At 38.6% G+C, this 22,767-nt stretch overlaps 1 protein-coding gene across 4 annotated transcripts in view; it reads right to left on the minus strand.

Annotated features, from left to right (window-relative positions):
• Positions 1-7,639: 7,639 nt before the first annotated feature.
• The window catches only part of ROS1 (ROS proto-oncogene 1, receptor tyrosine kinase), a 122,487-nt gene continuing 107,359 nt past the window's right edge, over positions 7,640-22,767 (minus strand). For all 4 annotated transcript variants that reach the window (XM_041745095.1, XM_041745096.1, XM_041745097.1 and 1 more), the window contains 2 exons: positions 17,925-18,088; positions 7,640-8,993 (listed from right to left, as the gene is read on the minus strand). In XM_041745095.1, the coding sequence (XP_041601029.1) occupies positions 8,683-8,993; positions 17,925-18,088 (475 nt within the window). In that variant the 3' untranslated portion in view covers positions 7,640-8,682. The remainder of the gene's footprint in view (positions 8,994-17,924; positions 18,089-22,767) is intronic.

Raw genomic sequence — 22,767 nt, forward strand, 5'->3', positions numbered from 1 at the left:
CAAAGAGAATATACTGAACACATAAAAGGATATTTTTAAAGTAAATCCAGTAATACCGTTGAATAATAATAATTGACCCTTATAGTACATCTCCCACGGTGACTTCTCCCTTTTTCACTCCCAGTTATTTTCTGCTTCTTCACTCTGTTCCTCTCTGTTGCCTTGCCATTCAGAGGAAGGGTAAAAGTAGACTATACAGTCTGCTTTAATATCTGCAAGGAAACATTCTTTTGAAACGTAGTGTTATATTTTTAATTTGCATTTTTCTCTCTTCTCAATATGGTACAAGATCTCAACTCAAATCAAACTTATTTCCCATTTTATCATCAAATGTACATTTCTTAGATTTTTCTTTTACTTAAAAAAAATCCTTACTGCTAAACTTGCTTCCTTTTATCTTCATTCCTTTTTTCTTTTGAAAAATTACACTTCTGTAAAAAAAATTTTTCTTCAATTTCTTTAAACCTCTCCCCTAAATAAGAATAGCTTACTATCTCTCCTGCTCCCCCACTCTTACACACAGCAAGCACCAATCTGCACACAGCAAGCACCAATCTGTTCTCTATATCTATGAGCCTATGTTCTCTCTCTCTCTCTCTTTCTCTCTCTCTCATTCTTCTTTTTAAGAGTAAACATAATAAGAGAGGCCATATTTGTCTTTCTTTGTCTGATCTACTTCACTTAGCATAATTGCCCTTGAGGTCAATCCATGTTGTCACAAGCAGCAAAATTTCATTCTTTTTGTGGCTGAATTAGATAACCCATTGAATATACATATCACATTTTTAATCCATATATCTTTCTCCATATATCTTTCCTAATTAGTGTTTCTGTTTTCTTCTGATAAATACCCACAAGAGAAATTGCTGGATCATATGGTTGTTCTATTTTTAATTTTTTGAGGGACCCCCATACCCTTTTCCATAGGGGTAGTACTAATTCACATTTCCATCAACAGTGCACAGGGTTCCCTTTTTCCCACATCTTTGCCAACACTTGTTAGTTCTTGTCTTAAAATGGCCATTCTAACAGGTGTGAAGTAATATCTCATTGGGGTTTTGATTTTCATTACCCTGATGAATGATGATTTCTCATCTTTTCATGTATCTGTTGGCCATATGTATATGTATATGTCTTCTTTGGAAAAAAAATGTCTATTCAGATCTTCTGCCCATTTTTTAAAAGTTTTTATTTAAATTCCAGTTAGTTAACATATAATGTTGTATTAGTTTCAAGTATACAATATAGTGATTCAACACTTCCATACATCATCCAGTGCTCATCACAGCAAGTGCATTCCTTCATCCCCATCACCTATTTCCCCCATCCCCCTACCTTCCTCCCCTCTGGTAACCACCAGTTAGTTTGTTCTCTATAATTAAAAGTCTGTTTCTTGATTTATCTCTCTCTTTTTTCCCTTTGCTCACTTGTTTTGTTTCTTAAATTCCACATGTGAGTGAAATCATATAGGTATTTGTCTTTCTCTGACTGACTTATTTTGCTTAGTATTATACTCTTTAGATTCAACCATGTTGTTGCAAATTCTGCCTTATTTTTACAGATTTATTTACTTATTTTATATAAATATATATACTATTTATATATATGGAGACAGAGAGTACATAAGCAGGTGGGGGGAGAGAGAATCCCAAGCAGACTCCTCACTGAGCACAGGCCCAAGGTGGGGCTTGATCTCACACCCCTAGGACGGTGACCTGAGCCAAAATCAAGAGCTGGATGCTTAACTGACTGAATCACCTAAGCGCCCCTCTTCTGACCTTTTTTAACTTGGGTTGTATAAATCAAAACCACAATGAGATACCACCTCACGCCAGTGAGAATGGGGAAAATTAACAAGGCAGGAAACCACAAATGTTGGAGAGGATGCGGAGAAAAGGGAACCCTCTTACACTGTTGGTGGGAATGTGAACTGGTGCAGCCACTCTCGAAAACTGTGTGGAGGTTCCTCAAAGAGTTAAAAATAGACCTGCCCTATGACCCAGCAATTGCACTGTTGGGGATTTACCCCAAAGATTCAGATGCAATGAAACGCCGGGACACCTGCACCCTGATGTTTCTAGCAGCAATGTCCACAATAGCCAAACTGTGGAAGGAGCCTCGGTGTCCATCGAAAGCTGAATGGATAAAGAAGATGTGGTCTATGTATACAATGGAATATTACTCAGCCATTAGAAACGGCAAATACCCACCATTTACTTTGACGTGAATGGAACTGGAGGGTACTATGCTGAGTGCAGTAAGTCAATCGAAGAAGGACAAACAGTGTATGTTCTCATTCATTTGGGGAATATAAATAATAGTGAAAGGGAATATAAGGGAAGGGAGAAGAAATGTTGGGAAATATCAGGAAGGGAGACAGAACATAAAGACTCCTAACTCGGGGAAACGAACTAGGGGTGGTGAAAGGGGAGGAGGGCGGGGCGTGGGGGGCAATGGGTGACGGGCACTGAGGGGGACACTTGACGGGATGAGCACTGGGTGTTTTTCTGTATGTTGGTAAATTGAACACCAATAAAAATTAATTTATTAAAAAAAATTGGGTTGAAGAAAGAAGAAAGAAAGAAAGAAAGAAAGAAAGAAAGAAAGAAAGAAAGAAAGAAAGAAAGAAAGAAAGAAAGAAAGAAAGAAAGAAAGAAAGAAGAAAGAAAGAAAGAAATTGGGTTGTTTTTGGCTACTGAGTCATATGAGTTCTTCCTATTTTTTGGATATTAGCCCTTTATCAGATATATGATTTGCAATTATTTCCTCCCATTCAATAGATTGTCTTCCCATTTTGTTGATGGTTTCCTTTGTTGTGCAGAAGTTTTATAGTTTCATGTAGTTCCATTTGTTTATTTTGTTTCTGAACGACTGATGTCGTTCTGGACTATGGCTTGGTGTTTCCGAGTGAGTCTCTATATTCTCTTAATATTTTTTGGTTTCTAAATAGCCTTTCTCCGTATTCTATTTCTGCTTCCTTACACAGTTTTTTCTCTCTGGCAAGAGCTTCAGGGCTTCCCCAAACTTCCAAAGATTTTGCCTCCACATCTGATCTCAAGTATACAGTAAAGGACTCAGTATCTTCATGAGGACTTCATTGTCTGATTTTTCTAAGTTGTTCTAGATCACTGGATTTAAGGCAGAACTCATTTATTGCTCTGACTCCAGTGATGGGCACAAGACAGTTGTCCAATTCCATTCTTTTGCATGTGGCTGTCCAATTTTCCCAACATCAATGACTGAAAAGACTTTCTTGTCTCCATTGTATGTTCCTGGCTTCTCAGTCATCAATTAATCGACTATATATGTGTGGCTCTCTGTTCTGTGCCATTTTATGTGTCTGTTTTTATGTCAGTACCATACTCTTTTAGTTAGATTTGTAATATAGTTTGAAATCAAGAGGCCTCCAGCTTTGTTCTTTTTCAAGATTTCTTTGGCTATTTGGAGTTCTGTGGTTTCACACAAATTTTAGAATTGTTTGCTCCATTTCTGTGAAAAACACCATTAAAATTTTGATAGGAATTTCACTGAATCTGTATCTTGCTTTGGGTTGTATGGATATTTTGATAATCTTAATTCTTCCAATCTGTAAGTATAGGAAATCTATTTATTCATGTTTTCCTCAGTTTGTTTCATTAATGCCTTGTAGTTTTAAATATATAATAGGTCTTTCACTTCCTTGGCTGAATTTACATCTATGTATCTTATCCTTCTTGATGCAATTATAAATGAGATTTACTTAATTTCTCTTTCTAATAGTTTGCTATTAGTATTTTAAAAACAGCAGATTTTTGTGTGTTGATTTTGTATCCTGCAACATTGCTGAATTTTAGTTCTCATGGTTTTTAATGAAGTATTTATTAGTTCTAACAGTATTTTGATGAAGTATTTATTATTTTCTATATATAATATCATATCATCTGCAAACAGTGACAGTTTACTCATTCCTTTCCAATTTAGGTGTCTTTAATTTCTTTTTCTGGCCTAATTGCTCTAGCTAGGACTTCCAATATTACATTGAACAAAAGTGGTGAGAATGGACATCCTTGTCCTGTTCCTGATCTTAGAGGAAAAGCCTCCGGCTTTTCACCATTAAGTATGATGTTAACTGTGGGCTGGAATATATAAATGACCTGTATTAAGTTGAGGTACATTCCCTCTATATTCACTTTGTTGTGAGGTTTTGTCATAAATGGATGTTGAATTTGTCAAATGCTCTTTCTGCATCTATTGAGATGATTATATGATTTTTGTCCTCCATTTTGGTAATGTTGTATATCACATTGACTGATTTGTGGATATCAAAATATTCTTGTATCTCTGGAATAAACTCCACTTGATAATGCTATAAGACACCTTTAGTGTATCATCATAGATATTTTTGTTTATTTATTATGTCTTTTAACCCACCTAAAATTCTAGAATGTAACCTCCAGCAAGGCAGAGACTTTGCTTTGTTTATTACTCTATTCCTAGTGCCTATAACAATGCTTTCTATCTGGCAAGCACTCAAAAAATACTTATTGAATGAATGAATGAATGAATGAATGAATGAATAAATAAATAGGTAGCTCTACGAGGGGGCAGTACACCACAACAAACCCATCCTAAGAGATTTTATGCAGCCATTAGAAACATTTCACACAAGGCCATTCTGAGGATAAAAGGTGGATTTGAGACAGGGAAGAAACTGATAATGGTAAAATACATTTTTACCCCTTTATCATATGTTCTCCATCATTTCAAGAGCTTCCAGAATTTCAGGCCTACCCTAAGTCTGGTTCGAACCTCAAAGCAGTCTCCTAACTTCTATAATCTATGTAGGTCTTAGGAGATGACTCAGGATCAAAAGAATCCTCTTGAGCCCCCCTTGGCATTAGACCAATTTTCTGGCATCCTTTCTAAGAGCTGCCAGTGAAGACTTGTTGTGAAATGTGTTGTAAAAAGATGATGAGAAAATCAGCCAATTAATCCATTAAACATTATTTGGGCTGAGAGAAGATACCAAGGGTTAAAAGACATCACCTTGTCTGCAGAGAGCTTGCTATTTATTCAAGTGGGTAAGGTACATGGAAATTGGATGGAGATATATGTGGTTACTGTTAAATGAGATGTAAAGACAAGAAGGGCAATAATAATTCTGAGAGGGGAGAGGAGACGGAGTTAGGGACAAGCCTTTCCAAACAGTTGGAATATGAGCTGATCCTAAACGGTGAGTGGGATTCAGACAAGCAGAGAATAGGTAAGGAGCTCTAATAAGCCAGGCAAAACCAGTATGGGTGAGCAAGAGAGAGCATATCTGGGCCCAGGGACCGACTCTTTCCCTAAGGGCATTTTAAGTAAAGCATCTTCATCGTAATTATATCAACATATTAACTTCATCTAGGTAAATCTTTGTTTGGTTGGCAATGTTAAATTATAAACAATATTTCTTTATTTTGTTTTCTTTTTTTGTACCTCTTAATCCCCTTCACCTATTTCATGTAACCCTCCACCCCCTTCCCCTCTGGCAACCACTAGTTTGTTCTCTATACTTATAACCACTAGTTTGTTGTTGTTGCTGTTTATAAACGATATTCATTTGCAACTTACTTTTCCTTATGAATGATATCTTTTCCTTGAACAATCTAAAATGAAAGTTAGATGGATGGACCTAGAGGGTATTATGCTAAATGAAATAAGTCAGACAGAGAAAGACAAATACCATATGATTTCACTTATACATGGAATATAAAAAACAAAACAAATGAACAAACAAAACAAAACAGAAACAAACTCATAGATACAGGAAATTGTTAGTTACCAGAGGGGGAAGGGTTAGTAGAGGCAGGTGAAATAGGTGAAGTATATTAAGAGGTACAAATTGCTAGTTAGAAAATAAATAAGTCAGAAAAAAAAAGAAAATAAATAAGTCATGAGGATGTAACGTACCTAGGTAATGTAAGCATAGGGAATATAATAAATAATATTGTAATTACTTTAACAAATGGTAACTAGACTTATTGTGAGAATCATTTTGTAATGTATAAAAATATCGAATCATCATGACATATGCCTGAATCTAACAGGATATTTTATGCCAATTATGCTTCAATGAGCAAAAATTAAAGTAAAATGAAGATTAGATTTATAATTAGCTGTTGTATTTTGTGTTTTGTTCTTACCAATTATAAACTTTGCCTTCGGGAGCCATTTTTTTTTTATTGGAGTTCGATTTGCCAACATATAGCATAACACCTAGCGTTCATGCCGTCAAGTGCCCCCCTCAGTACCCATCACCCAGTCACCCCATCCCCTTGCCCACCTCCCCTTCCACTATCCCTAGTTCATTTCCCAGAATTAGGAGTGTCTCATGTTTTGTCACCCTCTCTAATTTTCCCCCACTCATTTTCTCTCCTTTCCCTTATAATCTCTTTCACTATTTTTTATATTTTTCCAGGTCATATTTTGCAGATAAAATAATGTATCACTAAGATTCTATTCTTCCATTAATGTTTGGTGAAAAACACTTTAACAAGTAATATTTTTAGCAATTGCCAATTTTTCCCTCTTGATTATAAGGTCTAATTTTTCCAGAATTAACTTACATAGTTTTCAATATTACCAGTCATTTGTATTTTATCACTTTTACCTATAATAAATTTTACTCATGAGATTTCAGCCATTATTTTATTTTGCATTAAATATTTCTACCAATATTATTCATTATGAATTATTAAAAAGACTACTAATTTACATGTATTGTATAGCTGAAACATGATATTTTATGGGCTCTTCTCCTCAGATATTCTGTACATTTCTTTATTGTCCAAACTATAGTGCAAATGTACTGAAAATCCAGTTTTTCTCTATATTTTTCATTTCTCTTGTCTATTCCAAAATAAAGGTCCATGCTACTGGCAGAGCAAAAGTCCTGGTTGCAAGCAACAGAAACTGACTCTGATTTAAAAGAAAAGCATTTATTAAAAGGATACGAGGGTAACTCGGGAGATCCCTGGGAGAGCTTGAGAGCCAGACTGGAACCAGGAGCATTGGTTCAAGGCAGACAGCAGAACCAGTCTAATCTGGCTACTGTGACTGCAAGAAGCACCAGGCTCCAGATCTGCTCTGCAGACTCTCTTGGGCCTCAACACTGGATGCCAGGAGTCAGACCAACTATAGAGGCCACCACCACCTGGGAAGACTCACGGTGGGCCCTGTTTCTTTGCTTCCTTACCTCTCAATTAGAAGCCTGTGGTAGGTGTGTTTGAGTGGTGGGGGTCACATTACTGCCTTCTTGCTGCAAGAGATCTTGGGGGAGCCAATGGCTGGCTCCCACCCAGAAGATGAAGGTAGAGGAATTCTCCAACATGGAAAGGGGCATCATATACTGGGCAAGCGAAAAGAATGATAAATGACTATTAGAACATCAGAAGATTAGAGAGAAAATATCCTGCCTCTTTCCATGGAATAACAGATGTAGCAGAGGCCACAGATCCTGGACCTTTCCCTGGGGGCTGTTCCCCATAGAACTCATGCATTGACTTGCCCGTGTTCCTCACCATGCAGCCAACGGGTGCATCCTCTCAGGCCATAAACAAGTTAAAAACTGAACTAAATTATCCCAGGTGCAAATGGATACACGATCTTCTTCCAGGAGTAGTCTTTATCAAATTTTATTATCAAAGTGTCTTTCATATCTAGCAAACATCCTGTATACTGCAACTGAATAACATACAGGTTGCTTTCATTAGAGTTGCCCTTAGACAGGGGTTGAGGCATTCAGATTTAAAAGGGTGGCTGCAACAAAACATGATTGGCTTTAATCAGAATATTTCTCTGAAGAATTTTTTAATAGTTCTTATTTAGGTATCTATTATTTCACGGAGTCATTAAAAAATTACAGAACTTAAATTAACATCATACAATCATTCATATTTAATTTTAAGGAGAATTGATACTAAATGGAATCCTAGCTATTTTATGTATAAGACAGATATGGCAAATAAAAACGATCTTTATATTAGTTAATTTCCATAGAAGTACACAAGTCACAGAGCGATTTTTATATAACCCAAAGTCTGTGGAATGCTAAACTTCAGGATTTAGAGCTCTTTTCGTGATCCTATTTTCAATATGACTGAAGCCTCTAAAATAAAAGTATTTTAGAATAGTCATTAAAGACAATGTTTTACTGTAGTAATAGCTTTCCAAATGATTCCTCGTGTCCTAGGTGCTGGTTACTTCTATGTGTGTAGAGGGAATTCCCCCTTGTCATTTCCACATATATGTATGTGTGTATGTATATATATGTATATGTATATATGTATATGTATATCCCCCTTGGGGATATAAAGCTATTTTGTCTCTCACCATCTAATCAAGATGCTTCTGCTGCAGCAATGGACTAAGGGACCTCAAGGGAGAGGAGGAACAGTTTCCCTTCCAACTTCTTGAGTCTTCCTAAGCTTTCCAAATGTTTCGTGGTTCAATGGGAATTCTGCCGAAGGTTAGGCAGTTGTTATGGGGATGGCCACAACTGAAACCAAATGGCTCTTGGAATCAAGAGTTCAGGAATTCAGGAACTTTTCAGTGTTAATTTGGAGTCACAGACTACCACATCTATCACTCTACTAGGGTTTTCTTTCAGTAACTACTTAATGAGAGTGTTTATCTCAACTCTGCATTTCCCAAACAGAGCTATTAATCAGACCCATCTCTATATCCACTGTGAGTGAGACAGGCATAGTTCAGGCCTTCAGGGTTGCCAGGAGGGCAGTAAGCCACTTGTTTTTCTTGGCAGGGATCTTTGTCCGCATGTGGTTCCTTCTCTTCTTTCGTCAGACCACAAGATCCAGATTCCTTGGAGCCTAGAGGACCCTCAGAATTTTCTTCACCTTGGCTACGTTCGGTAGCAAGTACCATATAGTTTAACCCTTCTTGATTCTTGGTTTCCATTAGGGCAATTGACGTAACGTCACCTGAATTCAAACAGATCACACTGCCATCTTCATCTGTGAAAAAAAAATGTGAAAGTTATACTACTATCTCATTGACTTTCTGTCCCCATGATACATAGGCTGTACAAGAATTATAACAATACCAACCTTATAAATTGGTTCAGCAAACACTGATGAGGACCACCAAGGGAATACAGAGATAAATCAGATATGCTCTTTGTCCTTGAGGCTACTGTCGGCTAGTAGGGGAGCAGTAACATTACTATAGAAGACAATGTGTGCTACATATAAAAGGAATACATAAATGTGAGGAGAGCACAGAGATGATAACTCTGTCATAAATGAACAGGTCACAGCCTTGGGGATAGGAATTAAGTGGCCTTTATGTCAAAAGTGCTTACCTTTTAGTCCCGCCAGCTAAAATATCCACCTTGAAAGATACAGTCTTTTCTATTGAGTAATTTAATCATTTATTGAGATATTCACTAGATGCTTAACACATACCAGGTTCTGTTCTAAGAATTGATGAGACAACAAAGAACAAAACAAAGTTGTCCTCTTTGGGGTTTACATTCTAATAGGGGGAGACAGACAGTAAAGTAGTAGACAACTAAGTCTATGTCAGGTGGTGACGAATAGCAGGAAAAGGGGACAAAAAAAATAATGGGGTGGTGGAAGGGTGTTGCTACTTTATTTTTTTAAAGATTTTATTTATTTATTCATGAGAAACACAGAGAGTGGAGAGAGAGACACAGGCAGAGGGAGAAGCAGGCTCCACGCAGGGAGCCCGACACGGGACTCGATCCCAGGTATCCAGGATCAGGCCCTGGGCTAAAGGCAGGTGCTAAACTGCTGAGCCACCCAGGCTGCCCAAGGGTGTTGCTACTTTAGATGATATGCAGCAAAGTCCTCTCTAATGAAGTAAATTTGAAGTAGAGACCTGAATCAAGTGAGGGAATTCAGCACATGGCTATCTGAAGAAGAGTGTTCAAGGAAAAGAGAACAGCGAGAACAAGGAGCCCAAGGCAGGAGTGCAGGGTGTGAATCAGTGTGGCTGGTCCCCCTCAGCTACCTCCCTGGGACAAGTTGCATTAATACTATTTAGCAAATAAACTAGTGTGCTTGTGAGCTCACCCGGCTGATAGGGAATGGATAGCTTGGCAAGTTTTGATGCCAGAGTTGAGGGAGAAGGAAAATGATATGAAATATAATAATAGTGATGATGATTGTTGTTGTTGTTAACATGGAGCACATACTACACGCCAGGCACTTCACCTTTCCAAACTATATATGTATCTCAACTCATTCTCCTTCTATTAAGTAGATGCTTATATTATCCCCATTTAACAGTTGAGGAAACTGAGGCACAGAGGGGTTAAATAATTTGCCCAAGGTCACACAGCTGCAATTGGAACCCAGACTGTGTCCCTATATTATATTCACCCTCCCCTATGAGAGGGCAGGGCCGCTGCGCTCTATGAGGAGGAGCTAAGTTGGTGGGCAATGTGCCCTACAGGAGTCCTTGAAAGGCACAGACTCTGGATGCTCCTGTGTGTGGGGTCAGAAAGGAGGCAGCAGAAAAATGGGCAGCCAGAGGGTACTCAGCCTTCTTCACAATTATGCTCAGATTATTTTGTCTTTCTCTACTTAAAGACTGACCTTTTTACACAGAGAAAAAGTATAAGCATTCTTGCTGAAACTTAACAGCAGAGCTTCTGAAACATTTCACAAAATGCTGGATACTCAAAAGGGACAGGCACACAATACAAACATACATATGTAAATGTGTATTACGGAGATTGTTTGTGATCAATGCTTTCCAGTTGCTGAGTGTTACTACCTGGATGAAAAATTTGATTAGAAATATTATTGTTCCTTCAAAATATATATTTTACAAATCAGATAGTGGTCCTTTCTTTGTCTCCATCATTCTTCCAGCAAGAAGCATCCAAATGTGTGTCACTAAGGAGGGTGAGACCTGCTGAACGGTCAACCTTTTACACTTAACCCTGACGTACACCCAGCTTGGGTTTCTTTAGAATGAATATAAATGGAAACATGGGGAAAAGAAGCAACCTCAGTGGACTAAGGGAGGTGCATTGTAGCTACTTTTTGCCGATGGAATTGAATCCATCTGCCTGAACTATGAAGCTTATTTGATTGTAAGAGCATGTGAACTACTATCCCTGCTCTGTTTTAGGAGGTCCACGTTTCTTTTGCAGACCTTCACACGCTGTCAAAGGACAAGATGGCTAAGCTACGGGCTCAAACTCCTGGCCATCATTTCGTGTTCCTCTTCAGCATTCAAACAGCATGGTAGCCCATTTCAAACCACATAGATAGTTACATAGTGGTATAAAATATCCACCCTGTAGAAATCAGATGCCAAGCTTGGTTAATGCCTAAGTGCTGAATATCTTTGGAAGCATCCTACTGTTATTATTATTATGGTCAACAGATAGGTACTGAGAGCCACTGGGAAACTCACAAAAAAAGTTTTCTATATGATAATATTAACCCAAAATATCAAAAAGTGATAGGAAGAAATAAGATACCAAAAATATCAAAAAGTGATAGGAAGAAATAAGATAGCTTTAAATAGTCCATTGGTCCAGATTATTGAGGAAATTAAGATGTTCCTGAAAGACTTAAAGAAATTAGGCTAAAGGAAAAGCTGAAAAAATTTCAAAACTTAAATTTACAATGAAGGTCTAGCTTCTCATGTTATCAGCAGCTTCATTTTCATACCTTGAATCCATTAAATAGCATATTTGGAAACTTATTACCCATATGTGGTTTAATTTTTTTTTTTGCCTCTTGTTGAGTTATTTGAAAAAAAAAACCTTTTATATAAAGCACATAAATTCTTTTTACAAATTCTGGCACCGTGCGTCAAAGAAAAATCATTAGCTAACTACTTCATTGGTTTAGAGTACTTAGAGCAATATTTAGTAACTTGACCCTGGCAAGCTTTCAGCAATTAATACATCTTCTTATTGCATAAAGAACTTATGAGAGATGGTGGGGAGGAGGGTGTTTTGTTTGTTTATTTTTGTTTAAAACTGAATAGAAAGCCTGCAGGTCAGATCTCACAGCAGAGATCCTGAACAAAGATAGCATGTGCTCGGCAACCCTTTCTTTAAGAGGGAAATATTAAAATAAAGACTTCCAAGCAAGACAGGGTATTTACAGACGAGACATATGCCGGCTGACTGGCTATGTTTAGAACAGCAGAGGAGCATTTAGATTTGTTTCCTGTAGAACTCTCTGGGACTGATGAGGTGATGTTTACAAAAATGTTTGGATGAAGTCACTGGGATATTTTTACTAGATGCCCAGATATGTTACTAATCTCTCTCTATCCCCTCTCTACCCCATTAGGTCAGTAGGACCATAGGATAGGCATGGTATTATTGCTCTCTGTAATCCTAATGCCCACCACCCCCTGGCTTTTTTTTTTCTTTCAAAAAAGCCCTTTCAATGGCTTTCTTACCTTCTTATGTATCTCCAGTAATAACAGTCAAAACAGACATCTTACTGCTTTGCTAAATATGCCTACCAGTCTGCAGAGCGGTAAACTATTATTAAACACATTCTCTCTTATTAAAAAGGTAATTAAGTTTAGGCTTCCCTTGAAGGGACTGTTTTATGATTTCTGTCCTTTGCAAATATGCAAACACTGCCTGAGAGTTTATTTCTTCTCTCTGCCCCCTTTGTTCAGTCACATCTCAATAATCAAAATTTTTAATGATTCTCATATCTCTTTCCATTCCTTACCATCAGGATTTACATTCGTTGTAAATAACAGAATGAGAATTTCTCTTTTACTAAAATTGAATTTCTGTCATGGCACAGAAATGCTCGTTCCATCCAAATTATCAAAGTTTGATTATATTCCCTGTTAAACTCTTGCTGCATCATTATTCTGCGTGTTTGTCTGCTTCATTATTTTTTAAGTATTACTTAGAATTTTAATTCAGTCTGCCAACAACTTGGCACCTAAATGACCAAGACAAATTGGGATATCTTTTCTGGTAAGCCAGAAGTAATAAGTTCTTTTACTATCCCTAACTGCACAACACACTGTTGGTAACAAATTGGGGAAAGCGTGTGGGTATTTTCCTTATGACAGCCGTGTTTCTGTGAAGGCTGAGAGTAGAAGCCATACTCCAACTATACTAGGACAGAAGCCACACCCCAGCCCTACTTCAGCAGTGTGACCCCTGGCAAGTTGCTAAACCTCAGTCTTCTCAGCTATAAAATGGTGATATAATATCTAATACCCATGTCATACGGCTATTGTATTTAATGAGTTAACCCACATAGCTCAGTGAATGACACATTGAAAAAGGCTACAATAAGATTAGCTAATACTGCAGTTAAAAGCCATTCACAAAAAGAGTTTTGTCAAAAAAAAAAGAGTTTTGTCATATATATTTAATGTGAGCATTGTTTGTTACTTATCTCAGTCTCACAGATGAACCAGGTAATGCAACATAGTACAAAGATTTTCTTAAGGATTCATAGAGTCTTCTGGTAGAGACTAAGGGAAAGCTCAGCTCTCAGGCCCTTTTAAGCCCCTTACAGCAGCCTCTTTGATTTTTATAAAATGTCTGCACACATTAGAAGAAAAGGACTCTATGAGCAAAGAGATTTTAAAGTACAATACATGTCAACTGTAAAATTCTTGCATCCCTCTGGAACTCTTTACCTCTGCAGCATTTATCCACTCTCTCCTCCAAGAGCCTTTCTCCCTTGGGTTTGGCAATACTCTCTTATGACCCTCTTGTCCCCCTTTGGCTTCTCCTCTCCATGCCACCATCCTTTTTTTTTGCCAGCCTCCAGTATCTCGGCTGATCTCTGGGTCCCAACCACCATTCACTCCTCTTCTTATTCTCTACACTCTAATTGAATGACCTCATCTACATCCTGGACTTCAACTACCTATATTTATTTATTTATTTTATTGAAGATTTATTTATTTATGATAGACAGAGAGAGAGAGAGAGAGAGAGAGAGAGGCAGAGACACAGAAGGAGGGAGAAGCAGGCTCCATGCTGGGAGCCCGAAGCGGGACTCCATCCCAGGACTCCAGGATCGCGCCCAGGGCCAAAGGCAGGCACTAAACCGCTGAGCCACCCAGGGATCCCCCCAACTACCTATATTTATAGGACAGACCTTTCGCCTGAATAGGAGGCTTCTCCACTTATCCCATAGCCAGCTCAAACCAAACCTGTGCAAAGCTATTCTTCCTCCTATGCCCCACATTTCTGAGAAGAGAATCACTCTTCACCAAGTTTCACAAATCACTGGGATTCACCATTATTTATTCTCTCCATCACTCAGAAGTCAAGTCTTACAATGCCTACCTCTGGGCTTCATTTCCTCCTCTCTACACCTGTTACCCTTCATTAATTCAACTTTCCTTAATTTTCATGTTTTTACCTGATTGTTTAGGTATGACTACTCTCCCTCCCATTTCCTCCCTTGCCATCTAGCACCCTCATGTGTAATAAACTGCACGTAGTCCCATGTACACCTCATTCTCTATTATTCTCAGCCTTTCTACATACTGTGTCTTCTATCCCAAAATACTGTTTTTCTCACCTCCCTGCAAAACCCAGCGTGGAAGTAACCTCTTCCCAGTAGCTTTTATTGACTCTCCAACACACTATATGGACTTGGCATCCTTCCTCTGATCTCCCACAGAACATGGATTCCCTCTCAGTGGCAAGAGGAAATGCCTCCTGCTCCCTGCAGAAGATGTAGCATAAAATCATCTGTTCCCCAAATTCTTACACATCGGCTCACTTAAAAAAGAAAGATTCTCTGACCAGAGAATCTATATCCCACTCATCCTTCAAGAATACATCAACTTATCTCTGAATAAGAGATATCTCCAGCCAGTACATATATAAACACACATAAATGAATATTCCTGTAAACGGTTGTATATGAATAAAAAAATATCTAAAAGCATATAGCCAAATTGCTAACTATGGCTAGCACTGAAGAGTAAGGATAGAGAGGAAGTAGGAGACTTTTGCTTTTTATTCTGTTTAGATAATTTTATATGTGTTTTAGCAATAAATGTAAATTAGTTTCATGACAAAGATCTTTAAAATGTAGATACAGGGACACCTCAGTGGCTCAGTGGTTGAGTGTCTGCCCTTGACTCAGGGCATGATCCGGGTCCTGGGATTGATTCCTGCATCAGGCTCCCCGCACAGAGCCGGCTTCTCCCTGCCTGTGTCTCTGCCCCTCTCTCTGTGTCTCTCATAAATAAATAAATAAAATCTTTTAAAAAAATAAAAATAAAATGTAGATACAGTTATAAAATAACATAGCGAGAGAAATTACTGAGATGAATTATTGAAAAGTTTAAAGGAACACTGGAAAGGAATCGGGAGTCATTTCTATGATTGATGTGAAATAACACAGAAATTCTTTTTTAAGCCTTAAAAGGTAATAACTGTGCTTAATTTTATAAGGTCCACAAAAGGAATATTCACAAATTTGAATTAGGGTTTTATCAATTAAGTGTTCCTTGTAGAGATGAGACCAGTGATTTAGTAAGAAAAACATGCTCCCTTGCTGTTCACATGTCTACACACTGGGCTCTATTCAGTTACTGCCATTTATCTGTCTTAGGAACAAAAGATTTCCTTTTACATATTGGTAAACACCCCCAGATTGTGGCTTCTCTCAAGTTTCCATATGTGATGTTACCACAAATAAGAACCAGGCCAAGGGCAGCCCTGGTGGCTCCTTGGTTTACCGCTGCCGTCAGTCCAGGGTGTGATCCCGGAGACCTGGGATCGAGTCCCATGTTGGGCTCCCTGCATGGAGCCTGCTTGTGTCTCTGCCTCTTTCTCTCTGTGTCTCTCATGAATAAATAAATAAAATGTTTGTTTAAAAAAAAAAAAAAAGAACCAGGCAGAGAGGAGCAGATTCAAATGGCTTCAGCAGAATTGTAGGGACAGAGGCAGCCCTATGACAAGGACAGCCAATAAAAGCAGCGCTCACTATTAAACTCTATATACAAAATTAAAGAAATTGACTCTAATTGCTCAAGGGAAATAAATATTCTTGCCTCCTTTTCTCCCCCTTAAAACAGCCCAGTGGAACACATCAAATTTAGATACTTAATGCTATGCCTTGCAACAAGTCAATAACTGTTTAAATAAATTTTTTAAAAAATTTAAAAATGTAATCGAAATTTCATTTAGAAAAATTCATTAAGCAAATGCTTAGAAAATGAGAAGGACCTGATAGTATCCAGAATGGCTTCCAGTCTGTTTTGCCTTATCCTGTGTGATCTTCACACAGGCACAAATATGCACAGAACCCTCCCAAAAGATGGGGCTGCTGCCTCAGTTGGCGCTCCTCAAGGCTCAGCCACTGGCACTCAGAATTAGCGGAGTCTCGCTATGAGAAGGCAGGTGGAGCCACTGTGGGACCATTACCAGGGCTTATCTGATAAGAGTTAGGATGCACATTCAGGACAAGCACAGCCCTTTCCAGTCTGTCACTTAACTGTTCACAGTAAAGAAGCCAAATGATCAGTGTTATTTCCATGCATGTCGTGGAGTCTAAGTTACCCCAGAGACATATTCAGAAATGCAGTGTTCAAGACAAACAGATGTTCATCCAGTGTTTTTTTTTTTCCAGTGCTTTTTATACTTCCCTGCTATTCTTCAAGAGCATCACTGAAGACCAAGGTGTCACTCCAGACGCCACGACAGCCGTCAGCTTCATATAATCAGTCATTGTCAAGACTGAAAGGCCTGATTTCTGGGAGATTCTGACTCATGGTCTATCTCGCCAGCTTTATTTCTAGGCAAAAATGCCCACATTCACAAGGGGCCTGTGAACTTTGAATAGCCGCAAGGAGTTCTAGAGCAGCTGGAGTGGATCATTTCAAAATTCATCTTTCCACAGCCAAGTAGGCAAAATCTGATTCTGGAAAGGAATTAAGTGACTACTGGGTTTTAATTCCATTTTGTACTTGTCATTGAACTAAAAGAGGTTAGTCTGCCCATCACAGTCGAATGGTTCCAGAAGATTATTGCCTTATTCACTAAATTATTGAAGTTGTGGACTCAGACTAGACAGTAACAAGGCATGAACCACTCCAGTGATCATCATAAAATTACTCAGCAGTTAGAAGCAATGATTAGATATATACATAGCAACATGGATAGTTCTTAAAAACAGTGCTCAATGGAAAAGAAAGAAGGTCTACAAACACAGTAGCATCTGTGTGTACAGAACAATACACATTTTGCAGCAAAATCTACAAATAAGGGATCCCTGGGTGGCACAGCGGTTTAGCACCTGCCTTTGGCCCAGGGCGCGATCCTGGAGACCTGGGATCGAATCCCACGTCGGGCTCCCGGTTCATGGAGCCTGCTTCTCCCTCTGCCTATGTCTCTGCCTCTCTTCTCTCTCTCTCTCTGTGACTATCATAAATAAATAAAATTTTTTTAAAAACCTACAAATAAAAAGATACACATTACAGGTATTAGAACGGTTGCCTGGCAAGACGAGAGAGGAAGTAGAACAGAAGAATATGGAGATAAAGGGACTAAGCAAACAAACAAGGAAGAAGCCCTGCATAGACCAATGATCATGATGTGCCACCAACTAACAGTCTATAATTAACTCAGCTCTGCACTTGAGGTTGAAACTTGTATGAGAGGGGGGGAGTACAGACCTCATGAAAACATAGTCCAACATGTTAATCTCCTCCTTACTATCTTAGATGATAAATCCAGGGGCCATATCACTATGGTTTTTTTTTTTTCAATTTAGTGCACAAATCAAAATAATTTCCAAAGAGGAGTATAATGAGCACGTAATTATTATGAGGATGGTGCCAGTATATTATTCTTCTTACTCACCATAAAACGTCATTTTAACCTGTTCAATTCACACTGGTGAGAAAACCAGAAAATTCTGAAAAAGACTCAAAATCAAACTTACCTTCAAAGCCTTCATTGACGACTCCACTGTGGTCTGCTTCTTCTCTGCATTGAGAAATACCATTCAATGAAACATTTCTGAATAACTGAAGCTGATCTTGAATTTTGTGGAAAGTAGGTCTTTGGTCAGGTTCTTGAGCCCAGCACTGGGTCAATAGATTCCACCTGGATATACACATAAAGACATGAAAGTAAATAGTGTTTGGAGATGATTAGGCAATGAGTACTGATAGCCCATGTAAGGTCATTTTAGAAGGCAACACATTTGAGTTATTACCAGTTTTCCATAATCAATTTAAATAAACCAGAACAAAATTTTTGGTTTCTAACTTAATAGTGCCTTGCAGTTTACTACCTTTGTTAGATAACATCTTCTTTTGAAAAGCTATATCTTGGGGCAGCCTGGATGGCTCAGCGGTTTAGCACCGCCTTCAGCCCAGGGCGTGATCGTGGGGACCCGGGATCAAGTCCCACATCGGGCTCCCTGCTTGGGGCCTGCTTCTCCCTCTGCCTGTGTCTCTGCCTCTCTGTCTCTGTGTCTCTCATAAATAAGTAAATAAAATTTTAAAAAAGAAGAAAAGTTCTTCTTGGGGCACCTGGGCGGCTCGGTGGCTGAGCCTTTGGCCAGGTCGTGATCCGGGGGTCCCATATCAGGTTCCCTTGCAGGAAGCCTGCTTCTGCCTCTGCCCATGTCTCTGCCTTTCTCTCTGTGTCTCTCATGAATAGATAAAGTCTTTTTAAAAGCTGTTTCTTTTGACAAGCTATTATTTTTAACAGTTATTAATCCAAATAGATGGTTGGAAAAAATGAATGAATGATGACTCAACACATAAGGGAACTGACAGCTATAAAAATTACTGAAGACTAAGAAGACACTGACATCTAAAACAAAATCGAAGATTACTCCAAGATCTGCTATAGATCTTTAGGCAGAACCCAAGGGAGAAACAACCAATTCCAAGCTTTTACTCTTCATTATAATGTCAGGTTAAGTAAGAAACTGAGTTTCCTCAGACATTAATAGCTGGTTTATGAAACATCATTTTTTTTCTTTAACAGTTGTCTAAAAAATGTCTGAGTAGCACTCTTAACTGTGTTCATTCATTCAGCAAAGATTTGTTGGACACTTATTATGTACCAGCAGTATATCAAGAGCTGAGGAGGAGGTAGTGTGGCTCCTGTCCTCATAGGGATTCATACAGTAAATGTGGGAAGGTAACAAAAATTTATCCCATCTCACTACATCTCATATGAACAGGGGAAAAATTTAGCTCTTCTACATTGTCTACTACTAATTAGGTCTTTCTTAGAGCCCCCACTTAGGAGGGAAAAAAATTAACTTCATTAAGTACAATGCAGTTTAAAACCTGGTGTAATTCAATATTTTAAACAATCTTTTTAGGTAATGCTCAGCCTTTTCCACATAATAACTCAATCTCTAGTTTTAGGCTATTCCTACTCCCTCTGTCCTCTTCTGCAAGATCGTGGTATGATATATGTTGGGTGGAAGTCTTATGTGACTTATAATGACACAGGGAAGAACCCTTGGGTCCCACTGTGCCCTCTGGATCTTTGCTTGTATCAGAGAAAAATAATCAGGAATTCAGTAAGGAGTGCCCAGTCTGGTCCAGTCCACAGGCATGCAGCCTATGGTTTCTTTACCCTTTCCTTGCCCCCAGCTCCCACTGAACTGCTCCTCCCTTTCCTCACTCTAGCCATCACCTTCTCTTGGACTGCATCATGTCCTGCATATGCTCACAAGACCCAGGGGATCCTTCCTGTTTCTGTTGATGCTCCTTGGCTGAATCTCTAGCTTTCAACAAAATGTTCACACTACATGGCAAACAAAGAAGGCTCAGGAGAGCAAGCTTGACCTTCTCTGTCTGCCCTTCCACCTTACTCCATGTCACTATGGGGGAGGGGTCCCCCACTCAATGATCAATTTTCCATCCCCCAAATTGAGAGAGGTGGGCAGTTGCCCACACTTGGTCTAACTGAAGCCTACAGGAGGTTTCTCAGGACCTAGATATCCAACATCTTCACCCTCCTATCTCCGTCAAGGTCTCTTCTTCCTATACTCTCCCAGGGCTTAGAGGGAATGGGGTTTCTACTGCTCCCTCTTTTTAATTAGATTATCCTGATACAGAATTACAGGTTCTAGTCACTCAAACCTGGCATTTAGCATACTAATAAGGAGCTCAAGGTAACCTCTCCCTGCTCCAAACCTGGCTTTTGAGTCTACTGACTTACTAAAAAAAGGTCAAGTATCTGCCTTTTTTTTTTTTTTTTTTTTTTACTTCCTGAAACTAGAGGGCAGATTGGGGACAGGGAGAGAAAAACTGATAAAGAAACGTACGTTGGGAAGTATTTAAAAATATTAGTATGACTGGGGCACCTGGGTGGTACAGTTGGGTTAAGCATCCGCCTCTTGGTTTTGGTTCAGGTCGTGATCTCAGGATTGTGGGATGGAGGCCAGAGCGGAGCCTGCCTCAAGCCCTTGTGAAGTCCTGAACTGGGCTCGGTGCTCCATGTGGAGTCTGCTTGAGACTCTCTTTCCCTTTCCCTGGACCCTCCCTCCCTGCTTGCTCATGCTCGTCCGCTCTCTCTCTCTCTCAAATAAACATTTTAAAAATATTAGTATTACTATATCAACAGGTTAATAAATAATTACAAATTACAAGTTCTAAAAAAAAGTACTAAAGAAAACAAATGTGAGATATAATACAGATGGAACATTCTTAGTAAGTTGCCCTCAGAAGTACACTCTGAAGAGATGACATTTAAGCCAAAGGACTTTGCAGGAAAATAAGATGCTAGTCATGGGAATAGGGTAGAGATGAGATGCAGGGAACACCCGAGAGTAGGGAAAAGCATGTGTAAATTACTAAATTTGGAAAGAGCTTCGCTCATTTTAGAAACTGAAAAAAAGCTGGTGTGGCCAAAGGGCAGTCCTTGACAGGGAGAGTGTAATAGAAGAGAGCGGAAGAGGAAGGCAAGATCATGCAGGTCTCATAGGCCAGGGTAGGAGTTGGATTTAATGGCACTACAATGGGCAGCTTCTAAAGGTTTTTAAGAAGGCATGATCTTCACATCTTTAGAGAATTACTCCAGCTGATATATGTGGAAATGAATAGATTGTAGAAGTGTAAATTGGAAGTAAAGGATATATTAAAGAAGAAAAGTGAGAGATAATGATTGTTTGAACTAAAGTAATGACAATGGTACTAGGGCAACTGTAGTCAATCACTAGGTGACAATCACCAAGAAATAATTATAGGTATTGTATTTAAAATAGCTGGTACCTATGTTAGAAATTATAATGGAACCTCCATTCCATTATAGTGTGGCATGCAAAGTCCACTTCCATCTCTTCCGCTTCTTGACAAGCACCTTGGGTCAGAATTAGTACTCAATATCAGAGTATTTTGGAGAAACCTAATATTGGTCTGTTTTCCAGTATTCATCTGATGACTTCAGATACATTACAAGGAATTTACATTCTCGATATGGAGTACCAACCTTGGCTCTACTTAAAAATTAGATTCACAACTGAGAACCTATCTTTTACATATTTCTTTATAAACTCTCATTTAAAAATGGACATGATACAAAGATTTGAATGAAGGATGATTAGACTCTGAAATAAATAAAAATCATGCCTTATATTCAATCGTGAAATTTAAACCAATAGTTTAAGTGCAAGTAGAATCTTGATGACTCACCTAAGGGTTGTCCTAGGAGATGCACGGTGAAAGTATACTTCACCATTGGAATCATATCCCTTCTGAAAATACAGTTGTGATTCAAAGATATTGCCAAAAAGTAAATAGAATCTCTCAAGACTTGCCATATGTTAATTATAAAGTTTTTTTACTTACTTACAACCTGCCTCATTTCTTTTTTTTAAGATTCTTTTTATTTGTTTAAGAGAGAGAGCACAAGCAGGGGAACAGCAGAAGGAGAGAGAGAAGCAGACTTCCCACTGAGCAGAGAGCCCAATGTGGGGCTCCATTCCAGGACCCTAGGATCATGACCTTAGCCGAAGGCAGACACTTAACCTATTGAGCCATTCAGGCACCCCTCACCTGCTTCATTTCTATAAAGGACTCAAGATACTTAATGGAGATGATTCAGAAGGAGAGAAAAGGAAAATCAAGAAGGTAGAAGGAAGGAGAGTGGAAGGAGGAAGAAGACGTCCCTGCAGTCTCCACTTACTCTGTTTTTCATCCACTCCTACAACCCTCCTAAAGTTCAGCCTCTTGTATAATCCATGTAACTTATTTCAACAGACATTCCTATTGTCTTTTATCTAAGAGGCTTTCATTTACATCGAACCCAATCATTATTCTTAACTTTCTGATGGCAAAAGTGTAGGACCTGATAGCATATCAAGTCTTTCTCTCCCACCATCTGGGAACAAATGAGCACAAAATTGCCCTAGATTAAGAAGAGAGGAGCTCCCCGGTGTGATGCTTTACACTCCACAAAGTATGGTTCAAAGGCACAAGGTCATGGCCCTTGTCATAGCAGTTGAATGTGCATTGAAATATTTTTCTATGATTTTTTTTTTAATTACAATAGAAAAATAAGCTGTTGTAACATGTGAGGTCATGACAATTTATGTATTTATATTTGAAATCAGATTTCTATAAACTTGTATTTGTGTACAGAATTCTCAGTGGGTTTATATATTGTGACATTTATATTCAAGATTGAGATATGGATTATGCTTAACAGTAAAAGCTGAAATGAGACCTTTACTTTGTTTAAAATGCTGCACTGTGCAAGTTTGGAAATGTACATTAATTTACTGTATATAATATCTTGAGTTTGTTTATACCTCC

Source organism: Vulpes lagopus, chromosome 2, assembly GCF_018345385.1.
Source record: "Vulpes lagopus strain Blue_001 chromosome 2, ASM1834538v1, whole genome shotgun sequence".
Classification (NCBI taxonomy): Eukaryota; Metazoa; Chordata; class Mammalia; order Carnivora; family Canidae; genus Vulpes; species Vulpes lagopus.